The sequence below is a fragment of the Phyllobates terribilis genome, unplaced genomic scaffold, assembly GCF_046119375.1.
Source record: "Phyllobates terribilis strain yellow unplaced genomic scaffold, ASM4611937v1 Scaffold_2__4_contigs__length_985480577, whole genome shotgun sequence".
Lineage (NCBI taxonomy): Eukaryota > Metazoa > Chordata > Amphibia > Anura > Dendrobatidae > Phyllobates > Phyllobates terribilis.
In genome coordinates this window covers 113,694,284-113,714,393 of record NW_027362762.1, presented here as the reverse complement: position 1 = coordinate 113,714,393, position 20,110 = coordinate 113,694,284, and the positions used below count along the sequence as shown (strand labels likewise).

General features: G+C 40.1%; 1 protein-coding gene across 8 annotated transcripts in view; it reads right to left on the bottom strand.

The window, feature by feature from the left end:
- FRY (FRY microtubule binding protein) overlaps positions 1-20,110 on the bottom strand; it is a 444,805-nt gene that overhangs the window by 34,345 nt on the left and 390,350 nt on the right. For all 8 annotated transcript variants that reach the window (XM_073662506.1, XM_073662507.1, XM_073662508.1 and 5 more), the window contains 7 exons: positions 19,658-19,755; positions 19,401-19,571; positions 19,157-19,297; positions 17,956-18,135; positions 14,812-14,973; positions 14,176-14,250; positions 7,407-7,577 (listed from right to left, as the gene is read on the bottom strand). In XM_073662506.1, coding sequence (XP_073518607.1) covers positions 7,407-7,577; positions 14,176-14,250; positions 14,812-14,973; positions 17,956-18,135; positions 19,157-19,297; positions 19,401-19,571; positions 19,658-19,755 — 998 coding nt within the window. The remainder of the gene's footprint in view (positions 1-7,406; positions 7,578-14,175; positions 14,251-14,811; positions 14,974-17,955; positions 18,136-19,156; positions 19,298-19,400; positions 19,572-19,657; positions 19,756-20,110) is intronic.

The following is a 20,110-nucleotide window of genomic DNA, read 5'->3' as shown; positions in this document are numbered from 1 at the left end:
TAGGTAGCAAACGGTCAACAAAGATGTTACTATTAGACCGTTTTAATAAATGATTTTTTTTTTTTAATAGGTGTACCATCTTTCTCAGTTATGGGTTGCCTTTTTACTTTTAGGTATACAGATTTTTATGTGGTTTACTAAAGGACCGTTTAGACCAGTCAATAAATCGTTAATGGGCATTTGTAGGAACACTTGTTCCTGACTATTGGCCAGTCTAAAGAGGTCAGTGGTCGCCCAACAAAAGAGCAAAATGCTTGTCCATCAGGTGCAATGATTTCTACGCACAAATAAAAATCATTGTTCTCGGCAGCACATGGTCCTGTGTAAACTGGAGATGTGCTGCCGATAATGATGATACTCTATATGAACAGAACAATGTTAACGATGGTTCTGTGTACGTAGAATACTGGACGACCTGTCTAAACAGAACATTAAATGGACGATTGGTGGTCGTTTAACGGCCTGTATAGGCTTGTGTGATATTGGTCTACGATGCAATAAAAACCTTAACCATCACGTCTCTAATAATACCGGTTCCTTAATATAGGGCAGAAGGAATGAGGGGTAGGTGTAACCATAGCACCCTTTTCACTTATTGTCTTGCCGGCTGCGTGATAAAAGCAGTAAAAATTATTACAAGATATATTTTGGGCGGTGATGCTGTCTACAGTTTCAGAAAAATGTAGAATGAAACTGTATTTAAAGTGTAAAGAGTAAAATGTATTACTAGCACCAAAGTTGCTCATTGAACAGAGTATAAATATTAGTATTATCAGGGATGGATTATGTTTGGTGGAGGCCCTATTCCACCAGTCTCTATTAGGCTATGTTCACATGTTGCATTTTTGCAGTGTTTTTTTTCGGTGTATTTTTTTAAATGCAAATTAAAAGCTGCTTTTTACAGTACCAGCAAAGGCGATGGAGATTTCAGAAATCTCATTCCCACAATAGCTTTTTTGCCTGACTGAATTGGAAAACTGCAGCATGTCAATTCTTTCAGCGTTTTTGCACTCATAGAAAGCAATGAGTAAGTGCAAAAAAGCAGCAAAAAAACGCAACCATGTGTTTTTCTTGCTTTTTTGGTTAATGAAACTAACTTTATTAAACATATAGAGTAGACAAATGACACATATAATCTGCACCAAAAATGCAGCTAAAAAAAGAGCAGCAAAACCTTTTGTAAGCAGCTTTTTTTTTTTTACGGCCAAGAGAGCAGCTTTTGGCTGTGGAGTAAAAACATAGCAAAAAAGCAACACGTGAACATAGGCTTACAGTGACAGATTGCAGAAGTGGGCTTACATGAGCATGGTCTTCTCCACTTCAGTCTGTAGACTCCCTTACACTTATGTCCCCTTTACATGGGTCAATAAACAACCCTTATTTACAATCATTGGTCATGAACCTTGCGTTGATCAACCGATGAACAAGCAAACCGCTCATTCGTCGGCTGATCACATCCGTTTATGTGGCCTAAAAAGATAACGCTGTCGGCAGCACATCTCTATGTGTACAATATGGTGACTATATGGCGAGTGACTAAGGAACGCTCATCCTCAAAATTTTTCTTCGGCCCATGTAAAGGAGTCGTTACATCGTCATTTCACGCACCAAATATTTTACTTGCTTCAACCCAACATTTTTCAAATGTCGCACCTTAGTGATAAATTTGGCACAAATGACACCACTGCAACTTTTTAAGTTAGAAAAGCGCTCAAGTCCAATGTCACGTGAGTCAAATGTCATACGCCAATGCAAAATTTTGCGCAAACACTGTGATTTTTAGTGTTAGCTGGTACACTTCCCCATGTAAAAAAAAAAAAAAAAAAAAAAAGCTGGGGACCGATCTGTGAAATGTCAATCGTTAATGTAGAATTTGTACAAATTGCCCCTTTTTATGCATGTTAAAAATGGTTATGACAAAATTAATTCGCTTCACTACTTTTTTTTTTGCTTTTAAAGCGAGCAATGACCTGTTTAGAATATGCAACCGTTTTATGAGTTTTATGAAGAAATGCAATCATAAATATGTCGTATGCCACAAACTATGCCCTTTTCTCTTTTTTTTTAAAGTTTTGGTGTAATAAATGGAGTTGATACATTTTTCTTAGGTATTTATGACAATGAAATGCTGAAATTAGTGCAAAAATTCTGGTCTACATTCAATGACAAATGTCCCCCACTTATTAGTTCTCTTCATTTTCAAGATCCAATTTCTATCAGTAAATTGAAATACTTTTGTACTTGTACATAGGGTTAGTTTGCCATTTTTCCACGGGGAATGTGTGTAAGTAATGAATTTGATGCAAACTTTAAAATCCACAACATGGTTATTATTCCATATGGATTTTTCGCCAGCATTTAAATGGTGTCTAGAATTCCACATACGTCATTACCTAATTTTCCACCCAAAGTACATCATGTCCTCATAAAACCTTTTTCCCCGGTCCCACATCTTATTATGGGCTTGTCGGTGTATTCCAGCAGCCACCACCTCTGCTCTATTTCCAGAGCGGCCAGGAATGTGCCGCCCTCCCTCTCCAAATATCACTCTGAATCATTAGCCATAACCACGGCAAATATTTTCATGCGGCTGATATCGATTGTATTTTAGGTGCACGGTTCATGCATCCCCCTAAAACATGGCCCCCCGGGAACAGGGCCAAGTCCTCCGTGTGCTCTGTGAAGGAAACTGGCATACAGTGGCCGAATGTTAGGAAACACTTTCATGGTGACAATGACTTGATCTTACCTGAAGCTCCTGGTTAGCAGATACAACAAATAAGAACAAAACAAAAAAATGAGAAGAAAAACCATTTTCAGTCTCCATGGAATATGTTCACCATAGTAAAACACAGAAATAGTAAAGCCACTTAGCTAAACGAAAAACACAACATTGAGACAGGTCTTATACGGAAATATCAAACAATTTACTATACAGAGGTAGCGGTGCAGAGTTTATCCTATGCAGCAGAGCTGAGGTTGTCACTATGCCCAGTTTACAGTGTCATTGGTCAATGTAAACAGGGCAGCGATCAGCCATCAAACAATTTAAAAGGGTATTCCCATCTCCAAGATCCTATCGCAATATGTAGTAGAATAAGAATAATATTAGCAAATACCTTCAATTAGAAATGTAGTATAGTTTTTCTGATTCGCTATATCTCTTTCCTCATGTGTAGGACCTTAGGTATCCATGGTTACAACCACTAGCAACTAGATATTTAACTGTCACTATATCAGATGTCGTAACCATGGATACCGAAGGTCCTGCAATGCCTGCACATGAGGAAAGACATAGAAAATCAGAAAAACTATACTACATTTCTAATTGGAGGTAGTTGCTTATATTATTATTACACGTACCACATATTGGGATAGGATCTTAGAGATAAGAATACCCCTTTAACTTCTTGTTCATAGGTTGATTGGATCATTTTTCAGGTAGTAAAAATCAGTCGTCAGCAGCACATCGCCCCGTATAAACAGGACAACATGCATGCTGTATGGGGACTGAAAGATCCTACTAATGATCACTCGATCCCCCTACAGCTGGTACTGGCGTGTGTAAAACTGTCTTAAAAGTAGTGCAGAACTACTTGTTAGGCCACGGCCCCACTATCAGTATTTGTTCAGGAGTGGGAGCCAAAACCAGGAGTGGGTGATAAATGCAGAATTGGTGACTTGTTTCTATTATACCTTTTCTCTGATTGTTCCTCACCTGGTTTTGGCTCCCACTCCTGAGAAAAAATACTCACCGAATACGGATAGTGGGGCCATGGTCTTATGCTGTTGATCTGGAGTTCCATTGGGGCAGAAATTGACACTTGTCGAAAGGAAAGAATGAAAAACCGCTTCAGATACTCTTTCAGTATGTTCACAGAGTTTTGCTGTCAAGAATTTTGAGGCAGTTCTGCTTCAAAATCCACAACAAAAAGAGTATCTGAAGTAGTTTTTGATGTGGATTTTGGTGCAGATCAGTTTCAAAATCCATGTAAAAAACTCAGTGTGGACATACTGTGAAGGTATGTTCACACTATTTTTTAATCAGGATTTTGGACCAGATCCTATTGCAAAAATCAACATGAAAAACCTCGACAATTCCTCCTTGAATAAGCTTCCTGTTAATTTTGATAGAAAAACGCCGATAGTCCACATAGTATTTTTTTTTCCACTTGGAAAAGCAGCAACATATCAATTATTGAAGGTGTTTCTGCTTGGAAAAAACTTTACAAGATTGACCATTGAATCAATAAAATCAGGAAAAAGCCCTAGGCACAAAATAAGCACCAAAAAATAAATCATATTCAAGACTGATATTTTTCACACCAATCTTAATGAAGGGAGATCTGGATTAAGATGCACCAAAGTCATTAAGATGTGTGTGCTCCTTCTTTCAATTGTTATGCGCCATCACCAGAAAAGCAAACTAGGAAGAGACTGGAGGACATTTCTGTTGTAACATCTGACACTTTTATGGCATAAATTATGATTAATTTGTTGGGCGTATTTGGCCCAAACGAGCCTCAGTCTTTTCTAAAAGTTGGCCGAGTTGGCTGGGACCGACGTAAAAATGTGCTCAAAAATGTTACCAGAATTCTGGCAAAAACGGCTTGTGCATTTTTTAACACAGATTTTTCAGGTATAAAAATCCACCTAAATTCCAATTGGAATACTTTTACGGATTTCAATTGTTGATCATACAGTGAGTTTTTCAGGATTTTTTTATTTTTTTTATTTGGCAAGGTTTTGAAAATTTGTGACACGTTATTGCTGGAAAAATCCGCTTCAAAGTCAAAAGGCGGCAAAAATGCATGGAAAAAAAAAAGCTTCAAAAACCTCTTCCAATCCGGGTCACAAATTCTCTTTAAAACCAGTGTCTAATCCGAAAAACAAAAGGATTCCGGACGTAGATTTTTCTAGAAAACCAAGGTAGATTTGTCCACCTGTAACTGTACCCGTTACAATACAGAACAGCATTTTTTTCACAAATGGGTCAAAAAGAATCAGTAAGTACAAATGATGCAGCTCAGGGGAGCAGGACAAATTCAACTCTGCTACCTCTGTATATAATTGTGCAATTTAAATAATTTCTTTTGTTACATCACAGTACAACATGTATTCATAAAGCAAATTAAATACTTTGGTTAAGACCAGACGGTGCGGTGGCGAGATATCTGCGCGGCCCACCTGAGGCAGGGGAATGGCCGGACGGTGAGAGAAGATTACACAGTAATTGGCCACCGCAGTGGGTGAAGCTCCGACCGCTGCACAGTCCGGTCCTACCCTTTGTGTAGGTGTTTCAGTGTCAGTGATTCCCATCTATATTAACTAATTACTGGATGGACAAGGATTATACACAGGCTGTGTTCACACATTGCAGTTTTTTTTTTTTGTCGCAGTAGAACCACATCTTTTTGCCACGATTTTCAGCAATGTGATGGCAACGTGTGAACACAACCTTAAGCTGCGTCCATACATCCATGTTTCATGGTCTGGGTAAGGACGGCAGGTTCTGGATTGGCCGCCGGTCTCATGAACCAAATTCAGTAGACTTTTATATGCCTATGAGGCTGTCGGGTTCAGGTCAGGAGACCTGTGGTGGCTGATCCAGAAATCATATTCTGTACACAGGCTGTGAAACTGAGACACCAGCCTTATGCACATTTTCTACTACAAAACAAACTGTATAAGGGTGGGGCGACGCATTATTTTTTCTAGCCAAGTTGTGCTACGCATCTATGGAACTGAAGTTAATCGAATTTACATTTTAACATTTCTAGTTGGGAAATGAGTTAAAGGGAACCCGTCATCGCGATTTAACTAGTGATGAGCGAGTATGTTCGGTTAACCCTTTCGGCGAGTATGCTCGGGAGAGTTACGAGCATCTTCAGCGTACTCTGTGATCTGTTTGAATCGCTCCCGTGTACATGATTTGCGACTGTTTGACAGCTTTAACACATGTGAGGAATGCGAAAGAAACAAGCATTCCTTGTATTAAACCTGTCAATGTAACGGTATGGCCATAATGGCCCCGTTAAACTGATTTAATGGATACCTGTAGGGAAAAAATCTGCATCCTGGTTCTTGTTTAATTCACCTTCGAAGTTTTGGTGCCGTAGCGTCTTCGTGCATCGGGGTAGGATTGTGGGTTGGACTGTGGGTAGGGTCTTCGGCTCTGCCGTGGCCCTTCCACATTTGTATTAGCCTTTTTTAAATTTTGCACTAAAGCAGCCCTTGCCCAGTGTTCTTCAGCAAAATGGCGCATGTGGATGCGCATATTGGGATTTCGGCTCAATGACGAGCCGAGATCTCGATCTGTGCATGCAGCATCATTTTGCTGGACACCGTAAGGTTAATATGAGCATGAGCCGCCTCCAGCGCCATTTTGCTGGAGAACGCCGGGACATGAATGAGAGCAAGCGCCATCCGCGGCAAGTACGGCACTAGCGTGAAGTTTAAAAAAGAAGGATAATACAAATGCAGAGGTGAGGGGCCACGGCAGAGCCAAAGACCCTACCCACAGTCCCGCCCCGATGCATGAAGAGGCTAAGGTGGATTAAACAATAACCAGGCTACAGATTATTTCACGACATGTATCCATGAAATCAGTGTAACAGGGCCATTATGGCCGTACCTTTACTTTAACAAGTTAAATTGGGATGACAGGTTCTTTTTAAAGAGTAACTAAATTATTTGTAAACGTTTGATATGTTGTAGCCATCGCTTACTTGGTTTGCGTTGCGAGGGTCCAGTTCCTGAGACTCCCAATGATCATTTAAACAAAGGGGCCCAATAGCGCGAGCAGAGCTGCCTACAGGGTTTATGGAAAGTCAGTACACTGCTCAGCTTTCCCTTCAGGATACATTGAGCGCTTCTGCTCCTTCCTTTTTTCGTGACTGATCTCAGGAACTGGATCCCCACCAATTAAAACTACAAAAAGTTGGCTATATTATATAAAAAAATTTTTTAAGAGTTTAGTTATTCTTTAAATATTCTTTTCTATCAGCCAGAACACAAAGTGTCCACAAAGAAAGCCTGAATGCGTACTGACTGTGTAATACTACATTCAGCCTGTGGTGTCACTGCAGGGGAATTGTACACTTCTCGCCGGGTTCCTACAGACTATAGATGATTGCTGGTGATCACCCTGTGATTACATTATTGTCAAGGGACCTTTCTAACAAAAAAAGGATTTTCCAAAGTGGACAAACCCATTAAGGACTACCAAATGCCTATATGTGGCTGCACGTGGTTAGGAATGAGACAAGCCCTAAGCTTCCCAGTTTATGACAAGCATTTGTGTATGTGTGTACCTACACATCTATTATACACATATGTGTAATGTGTTTTGGTTCTAGCACAAGGTAATTGAATGCTATGACGTAGCCATAATGTTTAACTCTTACCTCTCCATCCTCGAGTTCTACATCCAGGAAGTCAAAATCTCTGAAGACCCGGAATTGCTGTTCGCTGTTTGTATCGTCCATGATCTCCTGCTCCCTTATGGTATCCTCAGAAGACACCAGGCTCGTCTGGTGATCGATTAAGTCCAATTCACCACATGATGAAAAAATAACCTGCAGACGGCGACATAAAAATACACAGTGGTAATGGCAGGCGGCTCGCCTCAATAGCTTCTGGAGTGAATACTGGCATGGAGCATCCAGCTGGAAGGCTTTCCACTCCACACCTAATTCCTTTGCCTGTTATTTTTAGATTGCACTTTGGCTATTTATGTTGGACAGGTGCCTTCAAATTGAAGTTGGATAAAGTGACGACTTCAGACTAAAAGGAACTTGGCCAAGGGGAACGAGAGCGCTCGGCTTCCTCAGAGCGACGTACTTGGTATTGTGTAAATGTTTACACGAGATGTTTAGAATGGCTGAAAGCTGAAGCCACGATAAGCATCAAACGGGCTGTGGGAAAAGGACGGGGCCGTCGAATTAGGAACTTTAGAAGAACACTCTCCAAGGGGTTGTATTCACAAAGCAGCAATGGCATCAAGTACGAATTTATATTGTTTCATCAAGTTTTTAGGAAAAGTCAGGATTATTTTAATAGATAACATTTTAATTTAATTCATATTGTGATGAATTTTAGGCACTATATAAAGCAATATATATACAGTCCAAAGTAAAAAAAATAGGTGCATATAGTCTCTTAAAATGAATAGATTTTATTAAAGATAATTAAAAACATATATATTCACCAGAGGGATGAAATGGAGGACCACATAATACATCAACATAGCTCATAGCATTATAATATTAAACTAAGTAGCTTGAAAAGAGATGTAAATCATAGAGATAGATGTATATCTCACCCAAGTGTCTGCACTTTCACTATCATATGCCCCCTGATGAAGCAAAGGGTGAAACATGCGTTAGGGCATTAGGATCACACACCACTTGAGGCTACAACAATATGCATCATGTAAAGCAATCAGTGCTACTAGCTCAAACGAGGCAGTATTTTTCTCTGCACAATGCAGATATCTATATGATAGTGAAAGTGCAGACACTTGGGTGAGATATACATCTATCATAGATATCTGCATTGTGCAGAGAAAAATACTGCCTCGTTTGAGCTAGTAGCACTGATTGCTTTACATGATGCATATTGTTGTAGCCTCAAGTGGTGTGTGATCCTAGTGCCCTAACGCATGTTTCACCCTTTGCTTCATCGGGGGGCATATGAGAATGAAAGTGCAGATACTTGGGTGAGATATACATCTATCTGTATGATTTACATTTTTTTCAAGCTACATACAGTAGCTAATAGTATTGTAATATTAAACTATGTTGATGTATTATGTGGTCCTCCATTGCATCTCTGGTGAATATACAGTACAGACTAAAAGTTTGGACACACCTTCTCATTTAAAGATTTTTCTGTATTTTCATGACTATGAAAATTGTACATTCACACTGAAGGCATCAAAACTATGAATTAACACATGTGGAATTATATACTTAACAAAAAAGTGTGAAACAACTGAAAATATGTCTTATATTCTAGGTTCTTCAAAGTAGCCACCTTTTGCTTTGATGACTGCTTTGCACACTCTTGCCATTCTCTTGATGAGCTTCAAGAGGTAGTCACCGGAAATGATTTTCACTTCACAGGTGTGCCCTGTCAGGTTTAGTAAGTGGGATTTCTTGCCTTATAAATGGGGTTGGGACCATCAGTTGTGTTGTGCAGAAGTTAGGTGGATACACAGCTGATAGTCCTACTGAATAGACTGTTAGAATTTGTATTATGGCAAGAAAAAAGCAGCTAAGTAAAGAAAAACGAGTGTCCATCATTACTTTAAGAAATGAAGGTCAGTCAGTCCGAAAAAATTGGGCAAACTTTGAAAGTGTCCCCAAGTGTAGTTGCAAAAACCAACAAGCGCTACAAAGAAACTGGCTCACATGAGGACCGCCCCAGGAAAGGAAGACCAAGAGTCACCTCTGCTTCTGAGGATAAGTTTATCCGAGTCACTAGCCTCAGAAATCGCAGGTTAACAGCAGCTCAGATTAGAGACCAGGTCAATGCCACACAGAGTTCTAGCAGCAGACACATCTCTACAAAAACTGTTAAGAGGAGACTTTGTGCAGCAGGCCTTCATGGTAAAATAGCTGCTAGGAAACCACTGCTAAGGACAGCAACAAGCAGAAGAGACTTGTTTGGGCTAAAGAACACAAGGAATGGACATTAGATCAGTGGAAATCTGTGCTTAGGTCTGATGAGTCCAAATTTGAGATCTTTGGTTCCAACCACCGTGTCTTTGTGCGACGCAGAAAAGGTGAACGGATAGACTCTACATGCCTGGTTCCCACCGTGAAGCATGGAGGAGGAGGTGTGATGGTGTGGGGGTGCTTTGCTGGTGACACTATTGGGGATTTATTCAAAATTGAAGGCATACTGAACCAGCATGGCTACCACAGCATCTTGCAGCAGCATGCTATTCCATCCGGTTTGCGTTTAGTTGGACCACCATTTATTTTTCAACAGGACAATGACCCCAAACACACCTCCAGGCTGTGTAAGGGCTATTTGACCAAAAAGGAGAGTGATGGGGTGCTACGCCAGATGACCTGGAATCCACAGTCACCAGACCTGAACCCAATCGAGATGGTTTGGGGTGAGCTGGACCGCAGAGTGAAGGCAAAAGGGCCAACAAGTGCTAAGCATCTCTGGGAACTCCATCAAGATTGTTGGAAGACCATTTCCAGTGACTACCTCTTGAAGCTCATCAAGAGAATGCCAAGAGTGTGCAAAGCAGTCATCAAAGCAAAAGGTGGCTACTTTGAAGAACCAAGAATATAAGACATATTTTCAGTTGTTTCACACTTTTTTGTTAAGTATATAATTCAACATGTGTTAATTCATAGTTTTGATGCCTTCAGTGTGAATGCACAATTTTCATAGTCATGAAAATACAGAAAAATCTTTAAATGAGAAGGTGTGTCCAAACTTTTGGTCTGTACTGTATGTTTTTTAATTATTTATCTTTAATAAAATCTATTAATTTTAAGAGACTATATACTTATTTTTTTCTTTGGACGGTACATATATTCAGGTGTGTCTTCAGCAATTACCTTGATGGTAACTATCAACATATAGAGCATATACTATGTAAAGCAAATCAGCTGATATCACCGGGGTAGGTTCTGTCTGGGCAAATACTTCCCCTGTGGCAGCTGCTACAGGGCACTGTTACATGGCAGAGATGGCACACAGTGCACCATAGGGCTTATAGAAAATAACTGTCCAGATGACACAACCACAACCTGTCATATTGAAACCGGTATCTGTTCTGCAGGCAGGATGTTAAAAGGCAGGAGAAGCTGATCAGATATACTTTTTGGTGGTAAAAGTGTCAAAAGACCTTGTATTTTATTAATTAAATCCCTGGTGTTAGTATACATACGAATCCAGTGGGTGGTTCTAATCAGTGATTGACAATCTTCCCTGTATGACTGTGTATGCAGAGATATCAAAATAACCTTGGCACTCAGGTTTGTATCAAAGAAGTGAAAATTTTTAATGCAGTCCATTCATTTATAAACAAAAACGTTTCGGTCAGACAGATCTTCATCAGTTAACTGCAGAAAATGCAAAACAATGTAAGTAATATGACAAAACAAGGATGAAAATCACAAGGAAAAAAAACCTTAGTACAATACATTTCATATCGGCGTATTCATTAGAGAAGAGGGGAAGAAAAAGAAAGAGGGGGGGGGGAATATATACATATATACATCATGAAGGGAAAAGGACCTTTATACGGGTGCGGATGGCTAGCTCAATAAAAAATGTTTAGTAGAGGTGAGTGAACAAGACACCTACCAGACTGTTTTAAATGCAAGTGAGGCTAATTGCAAAAGTAGCATGTGTTGTATAAGAGTCAGGTACAGGACTTCCTATGGATATAGAAGCAAAGGCTAAGTACTGGGAGGTACCAGAGTGCTAAAGCATACAGTTTATATGGTATTATAGGGGCCAGGATATAAGGGCATTTTACCTTAGTTTAATGGTGAGGTGAATCAGGCATCCAAACGCGGTGTCCACCGCTTGTTGTTGCTGCCATATTAGTGTGGGCTGGTCCCTTAAATGAGGGAGTGATATATGACTGGGCCAATCATAGCGTTAATGCAGAGTGTCTGGCAGCGTGAGGCGGAAGTGTCCGAGTGACGTCACCGGAAGTGACGATACCAGACGACGCGTGCGTTCCGCGTTTGGATGCCTGATTCACCTCACCATTAAACTAAGGTAAAATGCCCTTATATCCTGGCCCCTATAGTACCATATAAACTGTATGCTTTAGCACTCTGGTACCTCCCAGTACTTAGCCTTTGCTTCTATTTCCATAGGTCCTTTTCCCTTCATGATGTATATATTTCCCCCCCCCCCCTCTTTCTTTTTTTTCCCCCTTATGTTTTCTTCCCCACTTCTCTAATAAATACGCCGATATGAAATGTATTGTACTAAGGTTTTTTTTCCTTGTGATTTTCATCCTTGTTTTGTCATATTACTTACATTGTTTTGCATTTTCTGCAGTTAACTGATGAAGGTCTGTCTGACCGAAACGTTTTTGCTTATAAATGAATGGACTGCATTAAAAATTTTCACTTCTTTGATACAAACCTGAGTGCCAAGGTTATTTTGATACGTTAATGGGTTCGGCCCCTACTTGAGCACCATTTTCCAGCAGTGCAGCGATTTTTGCTTATATGTGTATGCAGAGATAGCTGTCAATCACTAGTAGGATCGCCTACTGGACTCCTATGCATTCAAACACCAGAGATTTCTATAGATAAAATACAAGTTATATTTATTCTCTCTCAACAAACCTATATTTCATTCCGCTCATATTTTCCTTTTGCATACCATGCTATCCATAGATCAGACTGCATATACAACACAACAGATTCCCTTTAAGAAAACACATAACTTATTCCTTAAAGAGAATCTGTCAGTAGGATCAACCCTCCTAAGCCGTCTATATGTGCATGTTGGTCATAGGAAGCTGAATAAAATTATACCTTCATATCTGTGATCCAATATTTTATTCCAGAGAAATCCACATTTTTCTTATATGTAAATGAGCTGTTATGATCTATGGACCTGACATAGATCTACCTGAGAGTCTCCCTCCAGAGATTATTTTAAATAAAAGGTGGCGTTACCAGTGTAATGTGTAATGGCCGCTCTCTGCTCTCCTGATCTCACTGCAGAGCTGTGTGTGATTATACCTGACACATCTGCACGTTCCTCTCTGCTTCAGCTTCCAGCTCACAGGCAAACAAGCTGTAATATTGTTGTAATACAGCAGAGCTGTGAGAGCTGCAGCAAATGTGTTTGTAAGAAGACAAAGTTCAGTTCTACTATTCTGTGTTGGTTACATGTCTCACACTGGTAACGTCTCCTTTTATTAAAAAATAACCTTTGGGAGGCAGATTATCAGGGAGATCTGTGTCTGTTCCATAGATCTTAACAGCTCATTTACATATAAGAAAAACGTGCATTTCTCTGGAATACGAAATTAGATTGCATATATGAAGGTATCATTTTATTCAGCTTCCTATTACCTACAAGCCCATTAGGAGGGTTAATCCTATAGATAGATTCCCTTTAAAAGGGTTTACCATCATTTACCACCAACCAACAGGATGCTAAATAAGTATATGAAAGGTGAAGATTCAAGCTCTGAGAATCCCATTGATCCCTAGAACATGGATCCCGTGTGCACGGAATGGTAGTATGAATGCATAGACAGTGAATAGAGAGGTGGTTATGCACGGACATCAGTGTCATAAACGTGAATGCAGCAGCGCAGCACAATCACAACCTGCTGCTCCATTCAACTGGTCCTGGCCACAGTTTGCAGTCGTTACCATACAACTTGTTTAGCCCGGAATATCCATTTAAAGGGAACCAGTCATATTATTTACACATGAAAGTAGTAGCATGGCTGTGTAGATAGTTGTACCCCAATACACAATAACTTTTTCTGTAGAGCTCCATTATACCAGTCATGAGAAATGTAGTGTAGAAGCCATATGCAAATGAGGCTGGAGGTGCACTAGAAACCGATCAAGGAGTCCCAGTGAATTGACATACCTCCTGTGCACTTCCAACCTGATTTGCATATGGCTTCTACAGTTCATTTCTCATTACTGACGCATCAGATCTCAATAAAAGAGGTATCATTCCTACTCGGGGGGGACAAGTGCCTAGAGCCATACCACTACCTTCATATGTAAAAATGTGCCGACAGGTTCTCGAACTGTAAAAATAAGTAAGTAGTAGTAAGCTTTCCCATAGATGATGTTCTAACACCGATTACAAACCTCCTGTATTCAGCGAATAGTTTTGTCAATGATGGAGCTTATTGCGAAACCACAACAGGACATTGTCACTAGCATATGAAATTATATATTGATGGATATTTTCTGTTGTCAGAGGTCTCGGCCAAAAAGTAAAGTCTGTAACAGGGTCCCACCCTCTGTGGCAGTAGGGGCTTTGGACTCCCGCAGGCACCACAGTCCAGGTAGACCGCCACCTCTGCAGCAGCCATACTAACAGCTATTTCCGGTTATGTATCAGGACCCATCTTCCTCAGTACAACAGCAAAAGGCGACATATTACAGTGCACAGTATAGCATTTCATTATAAGGACAGACTTACAGAAGGGTTTTTGCTCAGCCCCACTTCTTGACCGCAGAGAGTGAGAACATTCACCAGCTTCTCCCGTGTTTTCTTCTATAAAAAATTATAAATTTAATGAAAAACATAAAAAAAACAAAAAAAAAAACAATCTAATAAAAAAAAAAGAGAAACCGATGCAAACACACGAAGACAAGATGCAACTTTCTCCAACATCTCACAAGATTAACAGATGGGGATCAGACATACAGCAATAACAGTCATGGAAAGTTTTACAGACTAGGACATGAATTATGCCCCAGTTTGTGAAAAAAAAATCATTGCTGACCCAAGAACATTAGGGGACGCTCTTCTGTCATGGTGGAGAAGGAGCGATGATCCTTGTCAGACAACACAAGTAATGTTTGTTCTGGTCGAATGCTCTTTGGGAAGCAGAATAATTGCAGTAGAAAAAAAAGCTTCGCCTGACAGTAAAAGGCTCCTATTTCAAGAATCTCCCCGAACAGCCATGTGGGAGGGAGGAGGGAATTTCTGCACAGCCGGTTTCATCTCTCCGCTGCTTCGCTGCTCACATTCCTTACATTTCAATGCACCAGCTCGTCACTTAACCACAAAACACTGGAGGAGAAATGGAGAGTGAGGAATAATGGACGTTACCTGAGATGACTGAGGCCGTTTCCAGCTAACAGGGACTAAAGCGTTGGAATTGGATCCGGACGAGGTGGACGATGTGCTCCGTGTGACCGGCATAGCCCTCGACTTGCCGTCTCGGCCAGCAGAGCTCTGAAGGTCATCAAACCTCCTGCCTATAATTGGAGTCTAAGAAGAGAAAATGACATATTATATGCATGTAAAGATGACTGGTCAGAAGACCACTAACATTTTTTTTTGCTTTTTCTACTGGGAACTAAGGGGGGGGGTTTAGGTTAAAAACAATATAAATTTGTGACAACCAAGGTAAAAAAAAAAAAAAAAAGGCCAGTTGGTGTGTGTTGTAGTACCAGACATGACCTACGGACAAGAATGGTGTCATGTCGGAGGAAAAAAAAAATTGTTTTAGCCATTCTGCATCTGCCGACTCACATTATTATACGGTCCAATATTGACAACGAGTATATGAGCAATATTTTATTTTATTTCTTATGTGTTTATGTCAATTTTTTTTGCATGGAAATTCCCTATAGGGCTTATAAATAGAGCAAAAAAAACCCTCAAATCTCTGGAGGCTTTTCCAGAGCTGATAGTCAATTCACTGCAGAGACCAGAAGGGAAGCAGCTGCCTGGAGTCAGGCGCTGCTAAAAAGCACTTGGCTAAAGACATCTTGGGTCAGATGGGACTTATGTCAGCACTTAGCAGCGGACGGACTATTTCCTGCATGTATCAGCAGAGAAGCGTCGGCCTGTTCATAAATGAAGGATATGGATTTCTTTTGGGAGGATGGGGTTCCGTAACAGAAAAAAAAGGGTGCGGGCCATTGAAAGATTTTAGCAGTCAAAGGTGACAAAAAGGAGACTAATTGAATGGAATTAATGTGCGTTTATGGTAGAAGTCACCAATCACTTCACGACTAACTGATAAAAAAAACAAAATGCATTGAGAAGTCCACTTTTTATTTTATTTTACAATGGGACAATAAGGGTGACAAACAACTGTTTGCAGTCTGTTGTCGGAGATTTACATAGTGAGAACAAGTCGTCATAGAAATAAACTCCCCACGTGGAAAAGAAGGACCTGTGGGCCACAATGACTATAATGGAGACCTATCATTTTGGGCCCTTCAGATTACTGCTGGTGACCTGTTTACTTTCACTAAGTATGTTTTACTTAACCCTTTCCATGTGATGTTTGTACTTTTTATGTGTTGCTGAAAAAACCTCTGATGGTTGTTTATACTGTGACTTGTTATAGGTCACTTGATCTATGTTATTTAACTTTTTCTGCAAACATTGTCGGTGACTTATGAATTGTATGGGTTGGACTATGTGACCTATTATAGGTCCAATGTGAATTTGATACCAGCTGTGTCTCTATCTACCCCCTGCTGCCTCACATGCCCATGTTATGCCTTTTCACACATGTTATTTATACCCATGTGTTATTTCTTAAAAAATACATAAATAAAGCATTATCTCTTTTAGTCAACATATGGTGTTTTAATTATGTTATTTTGGGGTTTTGAAAATACCTATGGTTTCTCTGGTTTATAATCTATAGATTGTGGTAGCAAACCGGGGGAAACCCACACAAACACCGGGAGAACATACAAACTCCTTGCAGATGTTGTCCTCAGTGGGATTTGAACTCCGGACCCCAGTGCTGCAAAGCAACAGTGCTAACCACTGAGCCACTGTGGTGCCCGATGGATCGAATGCACAACCATTGTTAGCAGGTCAATAAATTTACTTAGTAATTGGTACTTTGATCAGATGCAGAACCCCAGTACTGCAAGTCAGAGGCAACAACTGAATTTCTCATATCTAATCAGAATTTAAAGTAAGGATTTTGTGTGCTTCAGTCGGGTTATTTAGGGGAGCAGAGAGGTTTGCTCCTCATGCAAACTGCATACACGATGTCTCCCCCTCAGCTATTGTCTCATTAGAGATCTTTACAATTGTGAATATCATGTATGTTTATACATAAAACCGGGAGATTTTAAGATGAAGACTCAGACTAGATTCTTATATTACCCCCCCTGTGTACAGCGCTAATGAATATGTTGGTGCTAACTTGAAAATATTAAAGGCAATCATTTCAAGATGCATATATATGTAAATTGTCTCTTCAGAGAGGAGGACTGGAACTCTAGCGCCACCTATTGGAAGTAGCAATCCTAATGAGCCTTGTCACATGACTTAGGATAAAATCCAAACCAGAATCTCAATTTGCAGACACGTGTTTCAGGGTGCTGCCACTCATCAGTGCAAAGCATGAGATCTGGTTTGCTAGGTGAGAGGCTTCTGATTGGGATCCAATGGGTAACATTTCCCCTTGTAGAGGTATGAAAATTGTCTCTTCAGAGAGGAAGGAACTAGAACTCTAGTGCCACTTATAGGAAGGGGCAATCCTAAAAGTCAATACTGACTCTACAACGAGACTTGCCACATTACTTAGGATAGTAACCAAAACCAAATAGCATTGCGGCTTAAAAGTCTCCTCACCTTGACATGCTTTACATGTCACTTTCCGCCAAGGAGAAACATTACCCCCTGGATACCTTGTGGAGAGTGACATGCCAAGACCGGCATCCCAATGTGAGGAGGCTTTAAGCTGCAATTCTTCTCTAGGAAATTAAATATACAAATATATAAAACTGAAGTGTGTAAGGTGGTGGAGTAGCGTGGGTTACCAGCGCCCGAAGCAAGTCAAATATTCGACACACCCCGAACCCATGGACCATTAACAATCCCCGAGTCTCTTCTACCAAACCAGTATTGCATATTTTATCCCCAAGCAAATGTATAGTATTTTAAGAAAATACTGATGTAATTATAGTTTGCTTTTCCACCTTCTAGACTTTTTTGCGAAGATAATATTTTATTGCCGTAACCCAATCTCCAACCTTTACCCCAAACCTAGCCCTAACCCTAAGGGGGTTGGGCCAAAGTCCCCATACTCCCCACTACGCCACTGGTGTAAGATAAGGTGGCTTACATGCCATCTGTCAGGACAAAAAGGAGAATTATTTTACCACTTTACATATGAAGATTTCTATTTTATCTATTTACGTAAAATTCTTCATATTGCATTAATTTCAATTCACAACTTGAAATAAAATGATGGATTAGAAAATGATCTTATACCTGAGAGACATCAAAGTGGAAATCAAGTGTCTTCCCGGGAAGTTCCTTAGAGGAGCTCGTCCACAGTCGACTGATCTCAAGCTTCGTCAAATCCCCATGTTGATAAGCCGGTAACACCAAGCTGGCAGACCTCGATACAACCAATTTCAAGATATTCAGAGCTTCTTTCCAGTGAGCGCTCTAAATGGAAAAACCCCGGAAAAATAGACTGTTAAAAATAATATATACTTCCACTTTCTGACATCTATATTTTGGACTTGTGCATCGTGAATGATGGAAAACACGAAGCTATTTATTCTGGTCATTATAACTTTATACTCGTACAAAGTTTTTTTTTTTTGGAGGCAGAAAAATCTCAGGTGTTTTTTAAGAGGAATCCCCATTAGGAATCAAAGCTACTTTTGGTCCTTGGAGACATTTTTCCCCCCCAAAACATAATTTGAAGTGGTTTTGATATTTTTTTCAGCCCTCATGAAATCGATATCTCCCTTTATTTCTATGGCGAGGTTCTCAGAAAAAATGCTACAAAAACTCATTGTATGAACTGATTGGAATCACAATGAAGAGTATTCAGCGAGTATTTAAAAAGTGGTTGTTGATGTAGATTGTGGTGCAGACCCATGTCGAAATCCTCATAACAAAACCTCTGTGTGAACATACCTTATGGCCGTGAAGACCGCCTGACAAGGAATAATCCAATCCAATAATGCATTCCCATACAATGCATCTTCCGCATGAACTTATAAATTATCACATGATCTAGCTTTTTTAAAAGGGGTTCTATGATTTTAAATTGATGGTGTATTAAGACAGGCCATCAATGTTTGATCTGTTGGGGTCACAGGACCCCACCGATCAGCAGAACTTTCACTTAAATAGGCAGAAACCACAGTACAAGACCACACACGAGCACGGCCCTGATGAACTATGTGGTCCCATGGGGTCAGATCCAACAAACCTTACACCTGTCTGAAGATGAATTAAATACTGTGAATAGTCCTGAAACTTATATTCATCGATCTGGTATATACAAGTCTTCTGCTTATAATCTGCCATCACATCAGATTCATGATTTTGGCTAAGTTGCATTACATCCTTGTCTGTACTGTCCAGAAGTGCACTAGAGAAGAAGCTGGGCAAGTCAAATGCAGTTTCTACAGAGCCAGAATCAAAGTGTTAATGTATTGAAAAATGTTCATACCTGAACGTATTTTTCAATTGTCTTCAGCACTTCCACGTTGAATTGTTTTCCAGGGATCATCGACATATCCATGTGGCTGAGGAGACTGTAGATAATTTGCAGGAGAGACTGCTGCATGCTAGGGAGGCCTTTTTCTAGTAACTGGGAAGAACATACATGTAAGAAATTCTAAATGGCGTACCTTTGTTTGCTTTTTTTTAATCATTTCTAAAGATACGACCCTTTGATATGATCCACGAATTACCTCCGCTAAGTAAGTCACCATGTTGATGGTAATATGGGTAAATGCTTCATGGAGGTATCTGCAGACCACGTTCACCCAGGTAGACACGTCTCTGGTGTAGCTGTGGGTTTTGTACAGGGTCATGACGTGGGCCAGGTTGGACAGCTTGGGGTTCTTTTCTTCCAGGCATACCTAGCAGAGAGGACAGGATGATTGTCATTTACGCTTGCAGCCGATATACAAGATACAAATTGGAGAAATATCTGTTAATATCAAACCTGCGCAATTCTCTCGGCGGCTTCTTTACAGAAGTTGTTTGGGCTCTCGAAATGCTGAATTAAATGAGGCAGCAGACATAAGATATTCAACGGAAAACCTGGAGACGAAAAAACATGGGGATTCATTCCAATCAACATCATTTAGTTTCAGAGATAATTACTGTGAGATATATATATATTTCTCGCTATCTCTCGCTCTGGCAAAAATTAAGAGACCACTGCAAAATTTTCAGTTTCTCTGGCGTGGGGAGGACACAGCACCGGCAGTCCCTCTGGTGGATCTTGCTCTAGGCAATATACCATTTACTGTCAGCTTATATTGATTGACACCTAGGATTATCTATGCATTAACCAGGCACTAGTTATATATAAGTAGCCATTTTTCTTACTACAACTGATATTGCACTTTGAATATATAGCCACACTGTTGGGGTATATATAGCCTATATGCTA